This window comes from Melanerpes formicivorus, unplaced genomic scaffold (assembly GCF_026170545.1).
Source record: "Melanerpes formicivorus ecotype bairdi unplaced genomic scaffold, bMelFor1.0.p_v2 SCAF_95, whole genome shotgun sequence".
NCBI classification, from domain to species: domain Eukaryota; kingdom Metazoa; phylum Chordata; class Aves; order Piciformes; family Picidae; genus Melanerpes; species Melanerpes formicivorus.
The window spans coordinates 888450-909473 of NW_027142447.1; the positions used below are offsets into that span (position 1 = coordinate 888450).

Genomic DNA, 21024 nt, shown 5'->3' on the forward strand with positions numbered 1-21024 from the left:
GCTGGGGTTGTTTAGCCTGGAGAAGAGGAGGCTCAGAGGAGACCTTATTACTCTCTACAACTCCCTGAAGGGAGGTTGCAGCCAGGAGGGGGTTGGTCTCTTCTTCCAGGCAAGCAACCAGCACCAGAACAAGAGGACACAGTCTAAAGCTGCACCAGGGGAAGTTTAGGCTGGAGGTGAGGAGAAAGCTCTTCATTGAGAGAGTGATTGCCCATTGGAATGTGCTGCCCAGGGAGGTGGTGGAGTCACCATCCCTGGAGGTGTTCAAGAGGGGATTGGACGTGGCACTTGGTGCCATGGTTTAGGTAGTCATGAGGTGTTGGGTGACAGCTTGGACTTGATGATCTTTGAGGTCTTTTCCAACCTTACTGATTCTGTGAAAATTGTTATAGTTGCCTAAATACAGTACAGTCCCATTGTAAATCTACATTCTACCCCCACATCAAACCTATTTAATACATTTGGGGCAAACTTTCATATGAATAAAAAGTTGTGAATATTTTATTAATCTCCATATTTGCCCCATTAATTATTAAATAACTGCTGTAGCAGCTTCCTGGAGGTGCAGGAGATTCCAGGAGATGCTCAAGGAAGCACTCTGGCGAGGAGAAATGATGTACAGAGGCACTTTGGAATGGGCTGCCCAGGGAGGTGGTGGAGTCACCATCCCTGGAGGTGTTCAAGAGGGGATTGGATGTGGCACTTGGTGCCATGGTTTAGTCATGAGGTCTGTGGTGACAGGTTGGACTCGATGATCTTTGAGGTCTCTTCCAACCTTGGTGATTCTGTGTGATTCAAGAGGCACAGTCTGAAGCTGCATCAGGGGAAGTTTAGGCTGGAGGTGAGGAGGAAGTTCTTCCCAGAGAGAGTAATTGGCCATTGGAATGTGCTGCCCAGGGGGGTGGTGGAGTCACCATCCCTGGAGGTGTTCAGGAGGAGACTTGATAGGGTGAGGTGTTGGGTGATAGTTTGAACTTGGATGATCTCTGAGGTCTTTTCCAACCTTGTTGATTCTGTGATTCAAATAGTCCTTCCCTCCAGGGAAAGCCTCAGCTTGTGTTCTTTTATGTCAACCGAGTAAATCAAAATGATAAGCAAGCAGCATTCTCCACCAGGCTGGTGACAAATTGGAAGACGACAAAGGGCAGAAGTTTCTCTTTATTTATTCCCCTTTAAAATGACTTAAAAGCAGATTTAAAACACTTGAAAAAAAAAGAAAAGAAAAGGAGGGGATTCAAAACATCAGGAAGCTGAAAGTAAAACCACAAAGGAGGCATTACAGGGTTAGGAGAACACAGGAAGCAGAGTCAGTACAAAAGGGATTTACAGTCTCAGCGAGCAGCAAGTTCATGCTGCCCATGTCAACGGAACAGTGCCTTAACACTGCCCCTGTCCTCTGGAACACAAAATTCTGCCATCATTTTGCTTTCCTGCAGGGCTGGATAGGAAAACATAATTTTTAAAGAACCCACCCATTTTCAATTGAGACAGAAACACCCTCCCACCCCCCCCACCCCCCCCCCCACCCCCCCCCCCCATTAAAAACTCCGGACTTGCTCCGTAGGCACTGCTCAATGTTTGCCTGTGGTAATCAGTGTGCCAAAGCAGAATTCAGAGTGGCATAATTCCTGTTAAAATGGTCCAGCCCTGCTGTGACTGCAAAGCTAAACTACCTGGGCCCTTTCCCTGGCACTGCCTGCCTGCAGCCCTGCTTAGGATGAGCTGTCCGCAACACCGGAGCTGACGCAGGGCTAGGCAGAAGCAACAGGCAGCAGCACTGGGGATATCTCCTGGTCAGTCAGAGCACTCCAAAAGCTCAGATCTGCAGAGGCCTTTCGTTCTGCTGACAAAGACTGGCTGTGTGTGCCTGCCCAGGCTGGCACTCTTCATGTTTTGAGTTACATCTCACCTCCAGGTGCCGAGACCCAGTACGGACTAAACGGGAGCAAAAACAGAAAGGTTGCTGTCCACAGCCCTCCTTAGAAATAGCCAGGCCAGTGGCCAGCGGCAGGAGGTATGCCACCAGCAGACAACTGCTTCCTTTTCCTCTCCCCTCACTGAACACAGGGCAGCTGTAATGTGACTGCAGAGCACTCTCATAAGGCTGTGGAGCCCTTGCGTCCTCTGAGGGCAGGGATGTGGACTTCACTGGGATCTACCAAAAAAACAATCAACTCAAAAGACATCAGGGGGTGGCAGCTGCTGGGCCCTGGGAGAAGGTTAAAGCAATGCCCATGAAGGGCACCCTGAAGCCAATTTTTACCTTGCAAGCATGATCACTTCTGAGACTTGTCCTCCTCTCCCTGTTTGGCACACGCAGCCTTCGAGCTCCCCACCCGGGGTGAGCAAGATGCCCCTGAGGTTGGCAGTCCCAAGCCCCAGCGTCCCTGCACGCAGGGGAGGAAAGATGTGCCTCATCTGCTCTTTTATTAGGGAGACTCTGGCTTTAAAAGTCACTTTTTACAAATGCCATGGCGGGAAGCTGTTAATCAAACATGTCCTCAAACATGCGCTGCCCCATGGCTATGTAAACCTCCTTCTCCTCCGGCGTCATCTGGGCCACCAGCTCCGGGCGCTGGCTCACTTGACTGTACGTGTGCGGACGCCCAGCCACCGTGACAGTGGGGTCCTCTGCTACCACCTCAAACTCTTCGTCCTCCTCTTCATCCTCCAGCCCATAGGTCGTGGTGGCCACGGCGGGAGGGCGAGGAGGAGACTCCTCCTCCGACTCGCTCGTCTCGCTCTCAGAGTCGCTGGCGTTGACGCTGGAGAGAGGAGCAGCCCCTCCCACCGTGACAGTGGAAGCAGAAGGAGTCTTCTTCTCGTGGATAAGCAGGGCACGCATCACCTCCTCGTTGTCATCCAGAGCCGCCCGGCCCTCCTCACGCTCCTGGAAGGCATCCAGATCCCGGCCTCCTGCAGAGAGACACAGGGGAATGGTCATTCCCTCACAGGCCTGCGTGATGGCCCTGATGGCTTTCTGGACCCAGTATCACAGTATCACCAAGGTTGGAAGAGACCTCAAAGGTCATCAAGTCCAACCTATCACCACAGACCTCATGACTAAACCATGGCACCAAGTGCCACGTCCAATCCCCTCTTGAACACCTCCAGGGATGGTGACTCCACCACCTCCCTGGGCAGCACATTCCAACGACGAATGACTTGTATTAGTTACAGTCAGTGAGCACCTTTGGCCAAGTCACACCCTTGCTCCATGTCACCACCTCCTCTCCCTTAAAATACAAAGAGACAGTTATGTTTTCTCTCCTAACAGCAGAGCAAGCATTGGCATTTTCTGGGAGGCCTGGAGTTCATTTGTGACCAGGAGCACATCACAAGAGAAGACAACAAACCCACGATGGGCAGGCACTTGGAAAAGACCACCCCAAGGAGGCATCCAACTCGGGCACCTCTCAGCTGGGATGATTCACTTTCCATACTGTGGGGCAGAAAGCAGTCCTTGGGCCCTAAATCTGGCCTTCCAGATACCCAGACTATGCAGCTAATGATGACACTTCTGAGAGACACAGCAGGTACCTCAGTACTGTTTCAGAGGTCAACAAGCACAGGCTGTTTCCTTTTGCCCTTTTGTTTCCAGACTGTATGACCGCAGCCCGGAGGACTCCTGGTGATGACCAAGCCCACAGGATGTCCTCAGCACAGACCACAAATACAGGCCCTAAACCAGGCCCTGCCCTGCTGAACTCCCCATCTGTAAGGATTAAGACAAATAATCAGATGAATCCAGGCAGACTGTGGAAACCATGTGGAAATATGGCACTTGGTGCCATGGTCTAGTCATGAGGTCTGTGGTGACAGGTTGGACTCGATGATCTTTGAGGCCTCTTCCAACCTTGGTGATACTGTGATATTTCTTTGCAAGGTATGTAGTGATAGGACAAGGGGTAATGGCTTTAAACTGAAAGAGAGTAGATTTAGATTAGATGCAAGGAAGAAGTGTGGGTGGTGAGGTACTGGAACAGGTTGCCCAAAAAGGCTGTGGTTATCCCGTCCCTGAAGTGTTCAAGGCCAGCTTTGAGCAACCTGGCCCAGTTTAAGTGATCCTGCCTGTGGGCAGTGGCCTTGGAACCAGATGATCTTGAGGGTCTCTTCTAATCCAAACCATTCTATGATTTAAAGTAGCTGTGTTCAGTAAGCTCAAAGGTGCTACCTGTCAAGCAGGGAGGGGAAAAGCTCATTACAGGAACATGGTGTTGGTATTGAGCTAGGATCTCATGAAGCAGATGCAGTTTACAGCCTGCAGCCAAGCTGTGCAGCATAGCATCAAGCCTCTGTTAAAACAACTCCTGCTCTCCAAGCTGAAATGCAGCCCAGCCAGTCTCTCTGGCTCCCTACCTGAACCTCTCATTTGAAGATGACTGCAGCTTCCCAGCTCACAGACACATGGTCTGTGCTCCTCTTTCAGTAAGCTTGGCTGTACAATAGCTGGGAGGGTTTGATGTGACCTGGGTAGGCAGGGTGTCTGTAGCTCACAGATTCAAAAGGGTAAAATCCTGTTCAAACAGTGGCATTCTGCAGTGAACTTCTCCTAATCCTGCTCCTAATTTGATGAGAGGAATGTGAGCCTACCCAGCACCAGTAAACCGAGACAGTATGGAAAAAAGAGACAAACCAGACTGAAACAATTAAATACAGAGACTCTTACTTAAAAACAAGGCCTAAAAAGTAGGACAGACTCCCAGTGGGAAACTTCCTTGCACCTAAAGATGATGCCTATGAACAGTTGCTGAAGCTGTGGTGATGGTATTTTGCCTTCATACATGATTGCCACTTGCCTGCTGCTCCAAGACCTGGATCCTCATCCAGGCAGCTGGTAGCCAAGCACTTCCCCCAGGGTCAAAAATGCACTGGTTACTGTTTTCAGCTTGAGATGTGAAAGCCAAGCTGAGAAACAGGGGAAGTAAGGAAGTAAGTTCAGTACTCAGACTAAAATCCAGGGGAGTCTGTAGTTAGCTCCTTTCCTCTGGTAAAATAAAGGCCCAAAGGGCTCACTTCTAACTTGGCTGGACTTGTGTGTTCCTTGTAAATACAGCTGTAGCAATGGGTGATGGCTGCAACTGCTATTGGTACTGCAGTGGCAAAGTTCTTAGAGGAAGAATGAAGGTGTTGTGTTGGCAGCCTCGTGTTCAGCTTGCTGCTTGCAACTGTGGAGCCTAAGAGGTTACTGGAGAGCATCTCTATGCAATAATATTGTAGCTCATCACATTGAGAACTGCAAAGCAACAACAGCCTGGGATAGCTCCACAAAGTCTGACTTGGTGGCTGAGGGGCAGGGCTGTCTCCTTCTTGCATGAACTTCTCCTGCCAGGTCTAAACAGTGAATCTTTTCTGTCTGTGGTCCCAAGTTTTTGTCCTTCCTGTTAATGCTGTCCAAGAGCTGGAGAAATGTGTTGCAGCAGCAATTTCAGGCTGTTTCCACAACCCCCTCTTCTCTCTTTAGAAGAGAAGGCTCCAAGGAGGCCTAACTGTGGCCTTCCAGGATCTGAAGGGGGCTACAGGAAAGCTGGGGAGGGACTTTTGAGGGTGTTAGGGAGTGATAGGACTGGGGGGAATGGGAAAAAAAATAGAAATGGGTAGATTCAGATTGGATGTTAGGAAGTTCTTCCCCATGAGCATGGTGAGACACTGGAATAGGTTGCCCAGGGAGGTGGTGGAAGCCTCATGCCTGGAGGTTTTTAAGGCCAGGCTGGATGTGGCTCTGGGCAACCTGATCTAGTGTGAGGTGCCACTGCCCATGGCAGGGGGGTTGGAACTAGATGATCCTTGAGGTCCCTTCCAACCCTAACAATTCAATGATCTCCACTAGCAGTGGAGGTTAAGCAGTGATGACATGGTGCTGCAAGGAGACACATTCCCTGCCCCGTGCTCCTCGGTGGCACCTGGGAAACATTTCTGCGGTGCGCACTGAAAGTCATCCACAGGAGAGGATTTAAAACTACAGGTGAACTGAGTGTCTAGCAGAAAACCAGGGTGAGAACTCCCTGTAGCTGGTGAATAACAACAACATCTGCCACAGACTGCAGGAGGAGGTTGTTTCAATTGCCTCACTTTATTTGATTTGGAAAACGTTTTGGGATCCGTACGCCTGAGAGGCGTTTCCTGCAAAGAAGACTTTCTCCTTTGACTACTGCTTCACATCCACTTTCTTCACTCCCACTACACCCAAATACTCCTCTCCTGCACTGGTTCCAGGGTCTTATGCTCATACATGCCATCTTCTCTTCCTAGGACATGAACAGTTTCACTCAATAATCCTCAAGTGACGTGGAAGATTGCACCTGTTGGTTCACTCTTGAACAAAGAATGGAAGCTCTCCGCTTCCTATCATTAGTAGCTAAGCTTAAGCAGCACACTGACCAAAGCAGAGAGTTGCTACCAGTGGTCACAAGAGCTTGACTATTTTCTATGGACAATCTGATCCCAACATGAGAGGCTAAGGGAGCTGGAGTTGTTCAGCCTGGAGGAGGCTCAGGGGAGACCTCATTGCTCTCTACAACTCCCTGAACAGAGGTTGTAGCCACATGGCTATCACATCAACGAGGCTGGGGAGAGGCCTCAAGCACAGCCCTGTGAGGAGAGGCTGAGGGAGCTGGGGTTGTTTAGCCTGGAGAAGAGGAGGCTCAGGGGAGACCTCATTGCTCTCTACAACTACCTGAAGGGAGGTTGCAGCCAGAAGGGGATTGGTCTCTTCTCCCAGGCAACCAGCACCAGAACAAGAGGACACAGTCTCAAGCTGTGCCAGGGGAAGTTTAGGCTGGATGTTAGGAAGAAATTTTTCCCAGAAAGAGAGACTGGCCATTGGCATGTGCTGCCCAGGGAGGTGGTGGAGTCACCATCACTGGAGGTGTTCAGGAAGAGACTGGATGAGGTGCTTGGTGCCATGGTTTAGTTGATTAGATGGTGTTGGGTGATAGGTTGGACGCGATGATCTCCGAGGTCTTTTCCAACCTGGTTAATTCTATTCTATTCTCATTCTAATTCTATTCTATTCTACCAGCAGCATTTTTGTGCTCCCAGCTGTCCTCTTGCCAAATGTTTTCCAAAAGGTGTTTTATACAGAGAACATGGCAGAAATAAAGCTGCTGGGAATGCAGTAGGAAGGTCTGCCACCAGGCCAGGGCAGTGGTTATTACTTTCTGTTTGCTTCCCATCATAGAATCAATAAGCTTGGAAAAGACCTCACAAGTCATCAAGTCCAACCTATCACCCAATACCTCATGACCAACTAAACCATGGCTTGAAGTGCCATGACCAATCCCTTTGTCCCAAAGCAACAAACTTTCCAGGTGGAAGACAGCTACCATTTGTGAGGCACAAACATGTCTGTGGGTGACTCAGCTTTAGTAATCACAGTGTCACAGTATAACTTGGGTTGGAAAGGACCTCGAGGATCATCGAGTCCAACCTATCAAAACAGACCCCATGACTAGACCATGGCACCAAGTGCCACATCCAATCCCCTCTTGAACACCTCCAGGGATGGGGACTCCACCACCTCCCTGGGCAGCACATTGCAATGATGAACGACTCGCTTGGTGAAGAACTTTCTCCTCACCTCGAGTCTAAACCTCCCCTGGCGCAGCTTGAGACTGTGTCCTCTTGTTCTGGTGCTGGTTGCCTGGGAGAAGAGGCCAACCCCTTCCTGGCTACAACCACCTTTCAGGTAGTTGTAGTGGGCAATGAGGTCACCCCTGAGCCTCCTCTTCTCCAGGCTAAACAACCTCAGCTCCCTCAGCCTCTCCTCACAGGGCTGTGCTCAAGGCCTCTCCCCAGCCTTGTTGCCCTTCTCTGGACATGTTCAAGTGTCTCAATGTCCTTCTTAAACTGAGGGGCCCAGAACTGGACACAGCACTCAAGGTGTGGCCTAACCAGTGCTGAGTACAAGGCAGAATGACTTCCCTGCTCCTGCTGGCCACACTATTCCTAATGCAGGCCAGGATGCCATTGGCCCTCTTGGCCACCTGGGCACACTGCTATCTAGGTTTCAATCCTGGATCTATGAAGTCAGTATTTGTTGGTTACATTTACCCACAGGCAGGTGCTTTGCACAGCAGAGTGGAGCAGACAAAATCTGGAGTGTAGGGAGCAGCAGCTGTACACACATATTTTTGACAGCAGTCTAAGAGCCTCACAGAAGCAGAGCAGAATTTCTGCTCTGGGAATTTCCTTACCATCTTTGATTTCCTCGGGGTCATAAGCCCCCTGCACTGTGCTTTCCCGTAGCCAGATTGGTCTCTCTCTGGCCGGCTTGCCTTCACTTGCAGGCCGGTTCAGATCCTCCTGGTCCTCCATGCTGATCACAACGTTCTGGGTATACAAGTCCTCGTACGACGGTCCTTTCGTAGTCCATGCTTCCCGATGGTGTCCTCCTGCCAGGCCAGCTGCAGCTCCTGAGCCAGCACCAGCTGCACGCTCCTTGCTGCGTAAAAACCAAGGAGAGAAAAGCAGAGCGCTCAGAACAAGCCCTTCCCAGGCTGGTGATTAGTTATCTCCTGTGGTCTGCACTGAGAACTTGCATAACATCATAGAATCAACAAGGTTGGGAAAGACCTCAGAGATCATCAAGTCCAAGCTGCCACCCAACACCTCATGACTACTACACCATGGCACCAAGTGCCACGTCCAGTCCCCTCTTGAACACTCCAGGCATGGTGACTCTACCACCTCCCTGGGCAGCGCATTCCAATGGCTAACAACTCTCTCTGGGAAGAACTTTCTCCTCACCTCCAGCCTAAACCTGCCCTGGCACAGCTTGAGACTGTGTCCTCTTGTTCTGGTGCTAGTTGCCTGCCTGGGAGAAGAGACCAACCCCCTCTAGGCTACAACCTCCTTTTCGGCCTCCCCTGAGCCTCCTCTTCTCCAGGCTAAGCAACCCCAGCTCCCTTAGCCTCTCCTCACAGGGCTGTGCTCAAGGCCTCCCCCCAGCCTTGTTGCCCTTCTCTGGACACATTCAAGTGTCTCAATGTCCTTCTTAAACTGAGGGGCCCAGAACAGGACACAGGACTCAAGGTGTGGCCTAACCAATGCAGTGTACCGGGGCACAATGACTTCCCTGCTCCTGCTGGCCACACTGTTCCTAATGCAGGCCAGGATGCCATTGGCCTTCTTGGCCACCTGGGCACACTGCTGGCTTGTGTTCAGCTGGCTGTCAACCAGTCCCTCCAGGTCCCACTCTGTCTGGCTGCTCTCCAGCCACTCTGACCCCAGCCTGTAGCACTGCATGGGGTTGTTGTGGCCAAAGTGCAGCACCTGGCACATGGACTTGTTGAATGCCATCCTGTTGGACTCTGCCGATCTGTCCAGTCGGTCGAGGTCCCTCTGCAGAGCCTTTCTGACATCTAACTGACTAACATCTGCTCCTAACTTGGTGTCATCTGCAAACTTACTGATGATGGACTCAATCCCCTCATCCAGACCATCAATAAAGATATTGAACAGGATGGGGCCCAGACATGGTGCCAGGAATTTCTACCCTGGTGTGCTGGTTTGGGGAGCTTGGGGATCTCCAGTGGGAAACCCTTCGTGTGGCCATCACAACTTCCACAACAGACACCGAAAAAGGAGCGGTAGCACTAAAGCTGCTGCTGCTCTCACATGAAAAAACATACATGAATTCCCAGGATATCCTGAAATTAGGGTCACAGCAGCAACACACAGCTGAAGAGTATTCTGTTGTATTCTCCTTTTCACTTTTTCACAGCAGTTTTAACACTGCATTAATAAAAAGCACTGAGGTTTGAGCAAGTCAAATGATAGGGCCCAGAGACACGTCCCTGCTAATCACAGGAGTTAACTCACCATGTAAAACACAGTTCAAACCCTTGCTTGGACTGTGAGTGACAATGACAGTGGCAAGGCACAGCTCTTGTGTTACACAGGAGATCTGTACTATCCACAGACACAGCCTTGGAAGAAGTGGGGAGTCCAGGTAGAAGAGAATAAAAGATGAGAGGGCATCTTCAAACCAGGGGAGTAGGGCTGGCCTAAGGGCTTTGTGTGCTGATGGTTTGTGGGAGGAAGCCAGGCAGAACTATCTTCATTGTGGAAAAGCTGGAGAAAGAAAAATGATGACTCCCCCTCTTTGGCCTGGTAGGACCTTGTCTGGAATACTGTGTCCAGTTCTGGGCTTCCCAGTTCAGGAAGAAGAAAGAACTACTGCAGGGAATCCAGCACAGAGCCACTAGGATGATGAGGTGACTGAAGCACCTCTCTTATGAGAGGGAGCTGGGGCTGTTTAGCCTGCAGGAGAGGAGACTGAGGGGGATCTCATCAATATCTAAGGGGTGAGTGTCAGGAGGATGAAGCCAGACTCTTCTCAGTGGTGTGCAGAAACAGGACAGGGGCAATGGATGCAAAGTGGAACACAGGAGGCTCCATGTAAACAGCAGACACATTTTTTTCATTTTGAGGGTGGCAGAGGCTGTCCAGGGAGGTTGTGGAGCCTCTCTCTCTCAAGATCTGTTCCTGTGTGATTTACTCTAGGTGATCCTGCTCTGGCAGGGGGGTTGGACTAGATGGTCTTCAGAGGTCCCTTCCAATCCCTACCACTCTGTGATTCTGTGAAGGGTAGGGTACTCAAAGCCCAGCCCTCCTTTTTCTCTGAGTTGCAGCCAGCACATTTTCCTCCAGGCTCCTTTCCAGCTCAGGAGACTGAGGGAGAGAAGAAACATTCCTGCTTGCATCTGATGGAAAGAGGACATCAGGTGGAGTATTTTCTGCACAGTAATGGCAACGAGCCTAAAATACTCTCTGGTCTGTGCTGCTACACATGCACTGAGGAGAACAAGCAGCTGAATGGAAGCTCACTGCTCTCTGGGTGCCAAAAGCCAAACATGACTGTTTCCCTGCCTCAAAATTGTATTTAATCTTCTCAGAGAAACAGATCTGCTGCAGACTGCACCCACCCTCAGCCACATAATTTCAGTCATCACAGCTAACAGCCCTGCCTGGACTTTTCCCCTTGTCCAGAGCAGATCCAACCAGGATAGTCACAGTGTCTCTGCTCTGCTGCCAGCTGAGCTGCCAGAAGCTGTCAGTGAGCACGGTTCAGTCACTGCTATCTACCCAACAACATTTCCTCCAGCTAAGAAACTTAAAATAAGGTTGCAGCTGCAGAAGACCTGCATCATGTGTCATCTTGTGTAATTCAGCAAGGACTTCACCACTGCTGATGAACTAATCCTACTGGGTATTTAGGAGTGAGCAGTGAGGGGAAAATAAGTGTGCAGGTGACCATCTCTCTTCTTCAGATAAAACATATTGGATTGGAATGGAATGGAATGGAATGGAATGGAATGGAATGGAATGGAGTAGAATAGAATAGAATAGAATAGAATAGAATAGAATAGAATAGAATAGAATAGAATAGAATAGAATAGAATAGAATAGACCAGGTTGGAAAAGACCTTTGAGATCATCCAGTCCAACCTATCACCCAGCACCATCTAATCAACTAAACCATGGCACCAAGCACCCCATCCAGTCTCTTCCTAAACACCTCCAGTGATGGTGACTCCACCACCTCCCTGGGCAGCACAGTCCAATGGCCAATCTCTCTTTCTGGGAAGAACTTCTTCCTACCATCCAGCCTAAACCTCCCCTGGCACAGCTTGAGACTGTGTCCCCTTGTTCGGGTGCTGCTTGCCTGGGAGAAGAGACCAACCCCCACCTGGCTACAACCTCCCTTCAGGTAGTTGTAGACAGCAAGAAGGTCTCCCCTGAGCCTCCTCTTCTCCAGGCTAAGCAACCCCAGCCCCCTCAGCCTCTCCTCATATTGGTGTGCTCAGCTCCAGTTTGGATTGAGGGCTACTCACAGCTTGCAGGGGTCTTTTAGGAAAGGACATTTCAGCATGGATGCTGACAGGTTCTGTGGTGCAGCCAGCCCCACTAGCAAAGCTCCACAGCAGCCTTGAATCTCGGGGCAGGAGCCTCACGCACATGTATCGCTTACATAACCCGAGAAACCACACGGAGCCCTTCTTCCCAGCACGTTATTTCAAGTGCCGGTACCTTGCAGCTCTCCAAGGCAGGCGTGTGTTCTGTGCAATCACCACCCTGCTTCCCACACAATAGAAGTCTCTACCCAGCGTTTCCCTGACGATTTTATGTAATCCACTTTCCTCCCGAGACACACAATGCGGCTCTCCCCCAAGCCCTCCCTCCCCTCCGCCGCGCCGCGCGCTGACAGCGAAACGCTGGCTGCTGCCAGGAGCTGCCTAATGACACTTCTGCACACAGCTCCCCCTAAGTGTGCCTGGGATGTGACTTTCTTTCCTACGCAGCATCACCGAGCAGCAAAACACTTGCCCCGTGACGTCAGGAGCGCCTCAGAAATGAAAGTAACAACTCCAAGAGACACCTACAGAGCTCATGGCTTGAAGACACGTGGACAGTCTCTGCCTGCTTCTGGACCCCCCCTGAGCCGTGCAAACGTGACTGCATTTGCTCCCTTGTTTGTGGAACCGCATCTTCTGTGATGGTTTTGGTAGGAGCCGGCAGCCCCTCAAGATTACAAGAGCAGGGGGAATGTTCCTTGGAGCATTGCTGAATGCCTCCCTCAGTTTAGGAAGGATGGTGAGATGCTGGAAGGTGTCCAGAGAAGGGCAACGAAGGTGGTGAGGGGTTTGGAACACAAACCCTATGAGGAGAGACTGAGGGAGCTGGGGTTGCTTAGCCTGGAGAAGAGGAGGCTCAGGGGTGACCTTATTGCTCTCTACAACTACCTGAAGTGAGGTTGTAGCCAGGTGGGGGTTGGTCTCTTCTCCCAGGCAAGCAGCACCAGAACAAGGGGACACAGTCTCAAGCTGCGCCAGGGGAGGTTTAGGCTGGATGTTAGGAAGAAGTTCTTCATAGAAATAAAGATTGGCCATTGGAATGGGCTGCCTGAGGAGGTGGTGGAGTCACCATCCCTGGAGGTGTTTGGAAAGAGACTGGATGGGGTGCTTGGTGCCATGGTTTAGTTGATTAGATGGTGTTGGGTGATAGATTGGACTTGATGATCTTGAGGGTCTCTTCCAACCTGGTCTATCCTATCCTATCCTATCCTATCCTATCCTATCCTATCCTATCCTATCCTATCCTATCCTATCCTAATACACCTTCTCCCTCTCTACTCATCCCTGGTGAGGCTGCACCTAGAGTATTGTGGCCAGTTCTGGGCTCCCCAGCTCAAGAGGGACAGGGAACTACTGGAGAGAAGTACAATGGAAGGCCACCAAGATGATGAGGGGACTGGAGCATCTCTTGTAAAGAGGAAAGAGGCTGAGAGATCTGGGGCTCTTCAGCCTGGAAAAAAGAAGACTGAGAGGAGACCTTATCCATGATTATCAATATTTAAAAGGTGGAGGTCAAGAGGATGGGGCTGGGCTCCTTTCAGCAGTGCCCATGGAAAGGACAAGGGGCAAGAGGTACAAACTAGAACACAGGAGGTCTCGCTTCAACTTAAGGAGCATCTGCTTTCCTGTGAGGGTGACAGAGCATGGGACCAGGCTGCCCAGAAAGGTTGTGGAGCCTCCTCCTCTGGAGACTTTCAAAACACACCTGGACATGCTCCTGTGCAACCTCCTCTTAAACACCTCCAGTGATGGTGACTCCACCACCTCCCTGGGCAGCACATTCCAATGACCAATCTCTCTTTCTGGGAAGAATTTCTTCCTGACCTCCAGCCTAAGCCTGCCCTGGTGCAGCTTGAGACTGTGTCCTCTTGTTCTGGTGCTGGTTGCCTGGGAGAAGAGACCAACCCCCACCTGGCTACAACCTTACTTCAGGAACCTGATCCAGGCAAAGCTGCTTTAGCAGGGGGGTTGTACTAGATGACCTCTGGAGGTCCCTTTCAACCCCTACCATTCTGTGATCTTACTGTTTGGCAGCACTGTTCCAAAGTACAGAATTAAACACCATGTTTCAGGCATCAGCCAAGTGAGCAAGCTGCTTTACAGGCACCACAGAGCAGATGAAGTTAGCACACTCTTTAATCTCTCTCTCCTAGATCCTAGGAACTGCTTTTTCTTCACCTAGGTCTAGACTTCACATAGCCACCTCACAGCCAGGGTCTGTAGCAGCTCAGCTGCCTAGATGAGGCTCCATTTGCTCTGTCACCCATTGGTTGTTTTTCCCTGATGGAAATCCCTTAATGAGTGGTTAGCCTTTAAAGGTGACATAAATAATCCCTGCCATAGCTGAGGTATGGCCCACAGAAACCACACTGTGCAATGTGGAAGAGACTTGAAATTTTCATTTCAGTCCTGCCCAGACCATTAAGAAAAGGCCTTGCATAATGGGGCTAACTCCTTTTGTGCTGTGCTTGAAATCAGGCACTTTTTCCCTCAGCTGCTCTTAAGAGCTTCAGCTTCACAACAGACAACCCACAGTGCTTGATAGCATGACCACAGAAAATCAGTCTGTGAAGATCTTTGTCATACCAAACCAAGCAATTCTGACATAAGAAGCTGGGAGAGGGCATTAAAATCTACCTGGTTCAGAAAACCACAGAGAGGAGCTCAGGTAAAGCAGATTTATATTGAAACCTGTGGGGCTCCTTCATGCTTTGCCAAAGACTAAGAAAATGAATGGCCTCCCAGAAAGAGGTAAATGAAGATCAGCGCAGCTCGCCACAGGAAGTGAATGAATCATAGAATCATGGAATCAATAGGGTTGGAAAAGACCTCAGAGATCCTCAAGTCCAACCTATCACCCAACACCTCAGGACTACTACACCATGGTTTCAAGTGCCACATCCAATCCTTTTTTGAACACCTCCAGGGATGGTGACTCCACCACCTCCCTGGGCAGCACATTCCAATGGCCCATCACTCTTTCTAGGAAGAACTTTCTCCTCACCTTGAGCTTAAATGATGATCTCTGAGGTCTTTTCCAACCTTACTGATTCTATGATTCTATTCTATGATTCTAAACTTCCCCCTGCACAGCCTGAGACTGTGTCCTCTTGTTCTGGTGCTGCTTGCCTGCCTGGGAGAAGAGACCAACCCCCACCTGGCTACAACCTCCCTTCAGGGAGTTGTAGACAGCAATGAGGTCACCCCTGAGCCTCCTCTTCTCCAAGCTAAACAATCCTCAGCTCCCTCAGCCTCTCCTCACAGGGCTGTGCTCAAGGCCTCTCCCCAGTCTTCTTGTCCTTCTCTGGACACGTTCAAGTGTCTCAATGTCCTTCCTAAAATGAGGGGCCCAGACCTGGACACAGGACTCGAGCTGTGGCCTAACCAGTGCGGAGTACAGGGCAGAATGACTTCCCTGCTCCTGCTGCCCACACTATTTCTGATGCAGGCCAGGATGCCATTCGCCTTCTAGGCACACTGCTGCCTCACATTCAGCTGCTGTCAACCATTACCCCCAGGTCCCTTTCTGCCTGGCTGCTCTCCAGCCACTCTGACCCCAGCCTGTAGCACTGCATGGGGTTGCTGTGGCCAAAGTGCAGCACCCAGCACCTGGACTCGTCGAATGCCATCCTGCTGGACTCTGCCCATCTGTCCAGCCTGTCAAGGTCTTTCATGACAGTTATGCAACATCAGTGTGGCTGCTTAGAGCTGTAACCCTCCTGGAAACACAAGCAATTGCCTGCATGAGTGCAAAGAGATGATGCAGGCACTTTGTGACCTTTTCTGTTTGCTTCAGAATCACGAAATGTCATTTTTGTCACTGTGTGGTGCTTGGAGGCTGTGCCTTTAAAATTTAGTTAACAGATTTTGAGCAGAAAAGTAGAAAAATACAAATAAACCACTCTTGGTGTAAAAAGGAAAACCAAAGATTACTCTAAAGAAATACATTGGGTAAATATCTAGAATAACAGGAGCTGTACCATAACAATTCTTCCCTTTTTCTCTTCTCTTCTGACCTTGGCTGGTTTTGCTTTGCTCAGGAGAGATAATCTGTGTGCTTTGGCTGGCCTTGGCTCAGTCTAACTTCTCTGCTCCTTCCTCCTGTCCCTTTTGTACAAAGTGGGGGAGGAAGGCAGGGAGGGAGAAGCTGGTAGCTTCCCATGGTCCTTAGCCAGCAGGGTCCTTGTGCTCTTTATTAATTGTAAACATCTGTAAATATAGTAAATCCTGTGTATTTTGTACATATTCATTGAATTCCACTGTGGAGTGTAGATTCTGCTTGTAAAAAATGGAGCACAAGTCCTATGAGGAGAGGGTGAGGGAGCTAGGGTTGCTTAGCCTGGAGAAGAGGAGGCTCAGGGGAGACCTTATTGCTCTCTACAACTACCTGAAGGGAGGTTGCAGCCTGGGGGGGTTTGGTTTTTTCTCCCAGGCAACCAGCACCAGAACAAGAGGACACAGTCTCAAGCTGTGCCAGGGGAGGTTTAAGCTGGATATTTGGTGAAAGTTCTTCCCAGACAGAGAGATTGACCATTGGAATGTGCTACCCAGGGAGGTGGTGGAGTCACCATCACTGGAGGTGTTCAGGAAGAGACTGGCTGAGGCACTTGGTGCCATGGTTTAGTTGATTAGATGGTGTTGGGTGATAGGTTGGATTTGATGATCTCAAAGGTTTTTTCCAACCTGGTTTATTCAATTCTATTCCACTCCACTCCACTCCACTCCACTCCACTCCACTCCACTCCACTCCACTCCACTCCATTCCATTCCATTCCATTCCATTCCATTCCATTCCATTCCATTCCATTCCATTCCATTCCATTCCTTTCCATTCCATTCCATTCCAGCCTAGCCTAGCCTGCTTTATTTATTTCTAACTGAGTTGGTCTGGAAAGCTAATGCTGGGGGGAAACTTCAACCCACCACACAATCTATTCTATTCTATTCTATTCTATTCTATTCTATTCTATTCTATTCTATTCTATTCTATTCTATTCTATTCTATTCTATTCTATTCTATTCTATTCTATTCTATTCTATTCTACTCTATTCTACTCTATTCTGTTCTACCCTACCCTACCCTACCCTACCCTACCCTATCCTATCCTATCCTATCCTATCCTATCCTATCCTATCCTATCCTATCCTATCCTATCCTATCCTATCCTATCCTATCCTATCCTATCCTATCCTATCCTATCCTACCCTATCCTATCCTATCCTATCCTATCCTATCCTATCCTATCCTATCCTATCCTACTTAATTTGCTTCTAGCTGTGTTGGTCTGGCAAAGCTAATGCTGGGGGGGGAAATTCAACCCACTCCACAATGATTTCAGACAAAATTGAGGGAACAGATAACCTGCCCAGGGAGGTGGTGGAGTCGCTGTCCCTGGAGGTGTTCAAGAGGGGATTGGATATGGCACTTGGTGCCATGGTCTAGTCATGAGGTCTGTGCTGAGAGGTTGGACTGGATGATCTTTGAGGTCTCTTCCAACCTTAGTGATACTGTCATAACCCAGGGTTTGACACTTTAAAAGAAAAACTCCACCTCACAGCAGCCCTTTCATGCAATTAGCTGCTTTGAATTAATAAGAGTGAATGAATAATTCAATCATTGTATGTGCTGAAGCAAGTTGCGTTCAAGTAAGCATTTAAAAAGCCACCAATTTATTTCGTCACTCCTTGCATGCAGTAATTAATCATTTACAGGGTTTTTAAAGTATTTAGGAGTCAAGGAAGTGGGTGCTGCTATTTAACGAGGGGACTGCACCAGGCTTCTGCTGCAGTAACTTCCTGTGCCAGAAGGGGAAGTGATTTTTTTTCATAGAATCATACAATCAATAAGGTTGGAAAAGACCTCAAAGATCATCAGGTCCAACCTGTCACCCAACACCTCATGACTAACTAAACCATGGCACCAATTGCCACGTCCAATCCCCTCTTGAACACCTCCAGGGATGGTGACTGACCACCTCCCTGGGCAGCACATTCCAATGGGCAATCACTCTCTCTGTGTAGAACTTTCTCCTCACCTCCAGCCTAAACCTGCCCTGGCAGAGCTTGAGACTGTGTCCTGCTGGTTGCCTGCGTGGGAGAAGAGACCAACACTCTCTAGGCTACAACCTCCTTTCAGGTAGTTGTAGAGAGCAATGAGGTCTCCCCTGAGCCTCCTCTTCTCCAGGCTAAACAATCCCAGCTCCCTCAGCCTCTCCTCACAGGGCTGTGCTCAAGGCCTCTCCCCAGCCTTGTTGTCCTTCTCTGGACATGTTCAAGTGTCTCAATGTCCTTCTTAAACTGAGGGGCCCAGAACTGGACACAGGACTCAAGGTGTGGCCTAACCATTGTGCAGGGGCACAATGACTTCCCTGCTCCTGCTGGCCACACTATTCCTGATGCAGGCCAGGATGCCATTGGCCTTCTTGCCACCTGGGCACACTGCTGGCTCATGTTCATCCATCTGTCAATCAGCACCCCCAGCTCCCTGTCTGTTCAGCAGCTCTCCAGCCACTCTGACCCCAGCCTGTAGCTCTGCATGGGGTTGTTGTGGCCAAAGTGCCGCACCTGGCACTTGGATTTGTTGAATGCCATCCCACTGGACTCTGACCATCTGCCCAGCCTGTCAAGGTCCCCCTGCAGAACCCTTCTACCTTCTGACAGATCAACTCCTGCTCCCAACTTATTGTCATCTGCAAATGTACTGATGCTGACACTGGTGAGGTTATCCCAGTTCCACTACTCAAGCTACAGAAAAGGGTTTTGAAAGCAAAGGCTAGTGATTCAGCATGGGCATAAAGGCTTCAAAGACTCCCCATATCACCAAATACATGTTGAGTGACCTTGAAAAAAATCTCTTCCCCTCTCTCCATTGCTTCTGTTTTTCTATCAGAATGATGATGAAAATTAGCTACCTTCTTAGCTAGAAAAATGACTGTGGACAGACAAAGAATACTTTATTACATGAAATAGAAAGTGTCTGGAATGAATACATGAGGAACATTCTCTCTCAAGGTTAGCCTGAGAGAAAAGAAGATCCTGTATCCTGCTTGCTCTCCCATTAACTAAAGCCAAGCACTCCAAGGCACTGTGGGAATGCTTCCCCTCATAAAGCTTTTTCTTTCCCTCTCTGTGTTTAATTAATCTTTTTTCCAACATAGAGAAGTGCATCACATTTCACCACAGCTGACAAAGCTGACAGCTCCCCACATCTTTCTGCATTATTTAAACATCATCTGTTTTTGCACAGCTAGAAATGTTCAGAAAGAAAGTGTCATTTCCCCTGGGTAGGAACATTTTAAAGAGTTTTTGACTCTCACATGGTCTCATCCCAAAAAGAAGAGGTGTGCAGCAAGTATGACAAAAGCAGAAGGAAAAATATACCCTTATGACCGTGAGTGTCTATGAACTAGAATGCAAAGCCTAGAATGCAGATAGCTCAGTCTCAGAAGCTGGGCAGAAGCAAGAGGAATAGCTGAAAGACAAGGGTTTGAAAGAGAAAAAAAGCAAAACAGTGTAGATGGCACCTTCAGAGCTTTGCCAAACAGCTGCAGTTTGTGTTTCTTAAACACTGAGGCAAAGGCTTGGTATACAGGTTGGACTCGGTGATGGTCTAGTCATGGGGCCTGTGGTGACAGGTTGGACTTGATGATCTTTGAGGGCTCTTCCAACCTGGGTGATACTGTGATTTCTATGATTCTAGGACTAGGGCTGAAGGGGGTGGGTGAGGAAACCAGTCTCTCTGAAGAGGAGAGAGTGGGACACAAATTAGGGGAAATTGAGAAGTCGGGAGGCCAGCTGAAGTGCAGGTACACCCATGCATGCAGCATGGGCAATAAGCAAGAGGAGCTGGAAGTCCTGGTCCACCAGGATGACTATGATATAGTTGCCATCTCAGAAACATGGTGGGATAACACACATGATTGGAGTGCTGCACTGGGGGGTTACAGGCTCTTTAGGAGAGACAGGAGACAGAGAAGAGGAGGGGTGGCTCTGTATAGTAGGGAGTCACTCCCTGCCGCAGAGCTTGAGGTGGAGAATGAAGGGATTGAGAGCCTGTGGGTTAAATCTGACATCCTGGTTGGAGTCTGTTATAGACCACCCAACCAGGATGAGGAGGCAGACGAAGTATTTTTGAGGGGATTGGACGTGGCACTTGGTGCCATGGTCTAGTCATGAGGTCTGTGGTGACAGGTTGGACTCGATGATCTTGAGGTCTCTTCCGACCTTGGTGATACTGTGATACAGACCAGGTACAGAACAGCATGCAGCAGGTAATTTGAGCACCTCACCCCACAGAAATCTACCCCTAGGAGGCTGACCAAAAGAACATTCATCTGCCTTTTTGAGTGAAAAATGGTCATGGCCCTTTGTCTCCTTACAGCCACACATTCCTTGGGTAACCTGTCAGTTGCCTGCATAGTTGGTGCTGAACAAGGATGTCCTCAAAGCAGCCACAGGCTGCACGAGGATTGTAGTGAGGTGGGTCTCTGCTGTCCAGGAACAAATGACATAACAAAGGAAATGGCCTCAAGTAGCACCAGGGCAGGTTTAGAAGAAACTTCTTCACTGAAATGGTTCTCAAACACTGGAACAGGCTCCCCAGGAAAGTGGTTGAACCCCCATCCCTGCAGGTGTTGAAAAGACACAGAGATGTGGTGCTGAGGGACATGGTTTAGCACCAGACTTGGTATATGGTATAGCTAGATAAGGGTTGGAGTTGAAGATCATAGAATCATAGAATCAACAAGGTTGGAAAAGACCTCAGAGATCATCAAGTCCAACCTGTCACCTCACCCAAGACCTCATGACTACTAAACCGTGGCACCAAGTGCCACATCCAATCCCCTCTTGAACACCTCCAGGGACGACAACTCCACCACCTCCCTGGGCAGCACATTCCAATGGCTAACAACTCTCTCTGGGAAGAACTTTCTCCTCACCTCCAGCCTAAACTTCCCCTGGCACAGCTTGAGACTGTGTTCTCTTGTTCTGGTGCTCGTTGCCTGGGAGAAGAGACCAACCCCCACCCGGCTACAACCTCCCTTCAGGTAGTTGTAGAGAGCAATAAGGTCTCCCCTGAGCCTCCTCTTCTCCAGGCTAAGCAAACCCAGCTCCCTCAGCCTCTCCTCATAGAGCCTGTGCTCGAGACCTCTCCCCAGCCTCGCTG

General features: G+C 49.6%; 1 protein-coding gene across 1 annotated transcript in view; it reads right to left on the minus strand.

Moving 5' to 3' along the window:
* Positions 1–1536: 1536 nt before the first annotated feature.
* The window catches only part of GTF2E1 (general transcription factor IIE subunit 1), an 80918-nt gene continuing 61430 nt past the window's right edge, over positions 1537–21024 (minus strand). Inside the window, exons 4-5 of the mRNA XM_068165925.1 lie at positions 8196–8443; positions 1537–2916 (exon numbers count right to left, since the gene is read on the minus strand). Coding sequence (XP_068022026.1) covers positions 2486–2916; positions 8196–8443 — 679 coding nt within the window. The 3' untranslated portion in view covers positions 1537–2485. The remainder of the gene's footprint in view (positions 2917–8195; positions 8444–21024) is intronic.